Raw genomic sequence first — 4217 nt, forward strand, 5'->3', positions numbered from 1 at the left:
ACAGTCAGCCCTTTCAGTAACATCCTTGCTCTGAGCAAAAGAGAGAGTCCTTATGCTTATCTGCTGCCAAAACTATCCTGGTGGACTGAAAATCCTGGCATTGATAATTCCGTCACTGGAAACTCAGGTTTCTGAGCTTGTACAGGCCAATACCATATTCTATAGTCCTCACATTACAGTGTTGAGTTCACTCTGCGGGCTACAGCAAGCAGGTGGTTTGCTCTAAATCATCGGCTGTGGTCCCTGTACATTCTACAAAACCACATAAAAGATATCATCAGGGGAAGGTGTTAGGAGGATGGTGTTTTCTTAGAAAAGCTCCCATGATGAAGCATCACAAAATCAGTGGGAAACATAAGATCACTGAGGCAACTCCTCCCCCTTCCTGTGCTGGGGGTTAAAGACAGCAAGCACAAAGATTCAGAACCTTGGAGCTCAGAAGCCTTCTTGGAAAGATGCAGCTGCTCCTGCTCCTGTTGGCCTTCTTTCTGCCCCCAAGGATAATGGCAGGTAAGTGACTGTCTCCATTACCCAGAAGCCCAAAGGCACTCCACAGAGAACATGGGTCCCCTGTCCTTCTACACACCCCTGATCCATCTGTCTAGAGTACTGCTGTGAATCTCATGTCCAGTCCCACCAGAGAACCCCAAGTAGGACACTGGATAAGCTACAAGAGACTTCTCAGGAACAGCCAGTGCGTACTCTCCCCTATGCAGGCTCCACCTTTGCCATCTGGAAAGTGGGTCTTTCCTCAGAGTGCATGCAAATGATGAGAAGTAACAGCAAAAGATTATCAAATTCTCCTGGACAAGGTAGAATAGGCCTGTCTTCCAAGTCTAGCAGGGGAAACATGTTGCTCTCATCAGCAGTTTAGCAGAGATGCCCAGACCTCAGTGACCCCAGAATCCGTGGAATCACTGTCTCAGAACACTATTTTTGCCTTTCATCAGTCCTACTCCCTTTTTCCAACTCTACTTTTCACCCCAGGCCTTTCCTGGCTCCCCTGCTTTCCAGGAAGAGCCACACAGGCAGATTCTATCTTCTGTGCTTTAGAGAATCCCATCAACGCTGCCCTACCAACCTTCCTCCACAGACCACCTGGAGCTGGTCCCGCATGCAGCCAGTGCACAATTCTGAGGCACCTGTCAGGTCTAGGAAAGAGGATCAGACAAACAGTCTGCACAAACAACCTTGCTTTTTAGGGGAGATCATCGGGGGACATGAAGCCAAACCCCACTCTCGTCCATACATGGCCTTCCTTCAGATCAGGGAAAATGGCTCTGTAAAAAGATGTGGTGGCTTCCTGATACATGAGAAATTTGTGCTGACAGCAGCTCACTGTGCGAAGAGGTGAGGAACACAAAACAGCCCACAGCCTCGGGACATGCTTCTTATTTCCTCCCTCCAAAGAACTCCCATAGCTCCTGGAGATGTACAAGCAGGAGACTCTTTGAGAGTGAGAAAGGGCCAGCCATGTCCCAAAGGGAATCAAGAAAGCTGGCACTGAGGGAATTGCTGACATAAGAAAGACCAGAGCAATCAAGCTTGATATATTTAGGTCGAGGACCATGCATTGGCATAACAATGCAAAGTAAAGAAATTTCATATGCTTTTCTGGAGGTAACTGACCCTTGGGAAGTCCTAGTGCCCAAGGTCCAGGATTTCAGCCTCAATTACTAAGAAGCAGAGGGTGCAGTCACTCAGCAAGGTGGACCCCCTGTCATATACAGCCCCACAGTGTACCAGGTGGGATGTGTCTTCCGTGTCTCCACATCCCTCAACCTACTCTTCTCTCTGTGCAGGCCACAACATCAAGAAATAACTGTCTTACTGGGGGCCCACAACATCAAGAAACAGGAGAATACTCAGCAGGTCATACGTGTAAAAAGAGCCATCCCACACCCAGACTACAATCCTGAAAAAATCACCAACGATATCATGCTTCTTCAGGTGAGGCACAGCTCCTGCTGTTGTTATTCTCCTCATACAGGGTTGCCTCTCCCACTGGAACCCTGTGCTTTCCCTTTTAGCCACCAAGTCCATCACAGAGTCCAGACCCAGAAGGCATAGGCTGACCTGGACTCTCTTACTTCTTTCCCTTCAGCTGGAGGAAAAGGCCCAGCTGAATAAAGCAGTGCAACTTCTCATGCTGCCCAAGGACAAGACCCAGGTGAAGCCAGGTACTCCCTGCCAGGTGGCTGGATGGGGACTTTTGGCCCCAAACGGGAGCTCTTCAAACACGCTGCAGGAGGTGGAGATGACAGTGCAGAAGGATAAGGTGTGTGAGACACACTTTCAAAAGGCTTATGACAGTGCTACGGAGATGTGTGTTGGGGACCCAAAGATTAAAAAAACGTCCTTTAAGGTAAGACTGGACGTTTATCACTCTTTGTTTTGGGGGAAGAGCTGTTTGGGACAGATCTTGGACTGGGGGACCCAGGCAGCAGGGCTCCTTCTCCTAGTGGGCTAAAATAACTCTCCCTGAAAAGAGAATAAGGGAGCTGCATGGCCTGAGAGGCAACTAGGGCTTCTATCACTGTACCAAGGGGCCTCTGGAGAAGAGCGCCCCTCTGCAAGCATGAGTTTGTGACATGAAGCCTGAGCTCACATCACAGGCATTAGAAAACTGTTCCCTGGGTATGCAGTAATTATAACCAATTGGCCCTCAGAGCCCATTGACCTTTTTAGTCAATCAGCTCATCCTCCCTCCTCTGTGTCTGACCAACTCATCTGCCTCCCTGTCTTTAAACAGCAGCCTGAAACCAGTGGTCCCACACAGCTCCACAGAGATAAGGTCTCAGGTCCTGGGGGCAAAGACAAAGGCTGCCTCAAGAGTGAGGTAGAGCAATAACAGTGTCCCCAGTCAGGGCTGAGCAACTCAGGGCCCCAGGGCCTGTCCTTCCCTCTCATCTCTCAGAAGCAGACTGTGCCAGTAGGACTTCAGGAGGGATTTGGGATATCAGAGGGAACATGACCAGAAGGTGCACTGCCTCACAGCCTCTCTCTTTAATTACAGGGTGACTCTGGAGGCCCCCTCATGTGTAATAATGTGGTCCAGGGCATTGTCTCCTATGGACGATCAAAAGGGAAAACTCCACGTGTCTACACCAAAGTCTCACCTTTTCTAGACTGGATAAAGCAAACCATGAAACACCACAGACTGCAAGGAGCAAACTAAGCCCCCTCTCTGAGCAACCATTTTTCCTGGAGCTTAGTCTAGAACTGCACTAGGGCAGATGCCAACAACTAAATAAATGTCTCATGTCAGTAAGAAGGCTGCTTTCTTGTTTGCTCTTCACGGAGACCTGGTCTAAGCAGGCCAGTGACACAATTCTGCTAATATCTGCCTCCTCCCTTCCTGCTCTACTCAACACCTTTCCAAATCTCCACTCAGAGCTGTTAACCAGCTCCTTCTGACCTGCTTTAGTTTCTCCACAGCCTAGCCATCTTGAGGGCTGAACCTAGGCACCTTTGGGAGAAAATGTGCAGAGCTCTTATCCTGGGGCTCAGGGTAAACATGTGGCCTCCTTGTGTGTCACCTGGCAGAGGGGAAGGGGGGAATTTCATGGGTCCTGAACACCTGTCAGGCACCCCTGAGGTCACCACTCAGCCCTATCATGCTGGGTAGTGGAAAGGTCTTCCTGAATAGGACATTTCTCTCCCTCAGGTTTAGGGACAATGGTGGGAGGAGGGGTATCCTGAGTCATTTTTCATTCTCACTTGAAATTTGTTTCCTTCCCCTTTTTCCACAAAGACCAAGGTTAAACTTGGCTTACAGCCACCAGGCTGAACATTCTTCTCTATCGCACCTCAGAGTGGTCACAATCTTCCAACTCTTACACTCTCTAGGCCACAATGGTTTCAGGTTGTTCCATTCTCAAATCCCCCCACTTAGGACACTCAGAACTCCATGTGGGTCCATGCAAGGCCATGGAGGACAATCATGGTAGGATCAGAACCCGTGGCCCCACCTCTCACATGGGCAGGGCCCCTCACCCCTCAGTGTCCTCCTATATGCTCAAGGGGCCTTGGTCACTCAGCAATCTGAGCACCTTTCGCCCTCTCCCTGTTGATCACTGGTGGCCTCAAAGCTAAGACTCCCTGACACACATGGGCTATATCAGGCTTTTAACTTCAAAAGGGCTTCAGTCTGCAGAAGGACAGGAAAGCACACGGGTTTCCATCAAGCAGCAAACAAATACTCCTGGAGTGCTTTC

At 49.7% G+C, this 4217-nt stretch overlaps 1 protein-coding gene across 1 annotated transcript; it reads left to right on the plus strand.

Annotated features, from left to right (window-relative positions):
• The first annotated feature begins 455 nt into the window (after window positions 1–455).
• Window positions 456–3178, plus strand: LOC102021317 (granzyme B-like). The gene is made up of 5 exons (XM_005376985.1): window positions 456–510; window positions 1203–1350; window positions 1803–1950; window positions 2105–2365; window positions 3017–3178. The coding sequence occupies exons 1-5, from the start codon at window positions 456–458 to the stop codon at window positions 3176–3178; spliced, it is 774 nt and encodes a 257-aa protein (XP_005377042.1).
• The last annotated feature ends 1039 nt before the right edge of the window (window positions 3179–4217 follow it).

The sequence above is a fragment of the Chinchilla lanigera genome, unplaced genomic scaffold, assembly GCF_000276665.1.
Source record: "Chinchilla lanigera isolate Chin_1 unplaced genomic scaffold, ChiLan1.0 scaffold00008, whole genome shotgun sequence".
Lineage (NCBI taxonomy): Eukaryota > Metazoa > Chordata > Mammalia > Rodentia > Chinchillidae > Chinchilla > Chinchilla lanigera.

Bases quoted from the DNA above. Each gene is read 5' to 3' on its own strand.
- LOC102021317 (XM_005376985.1), top strand. From the start codon at position 456: ATGCAGCTGCTCCTGCTCCTGTTGGCCTTCTTTCTGCCCCCAAGGATA. The intron at 1,351-1,802 runs GTGAGGAACACA...CTCTCTGTGCAG, and splicing joins GCAGCTCACTGTGCGAAGAG to GCCACAACATCAAGAAATAA. The intron at 2,366-3,016 runs GTAAGACTGGAC...CTTTAATTACAG, and splicing joins TTAAAAAAACGTCCTTTAAG to GGTGACTCTGGAGGCCCCCT.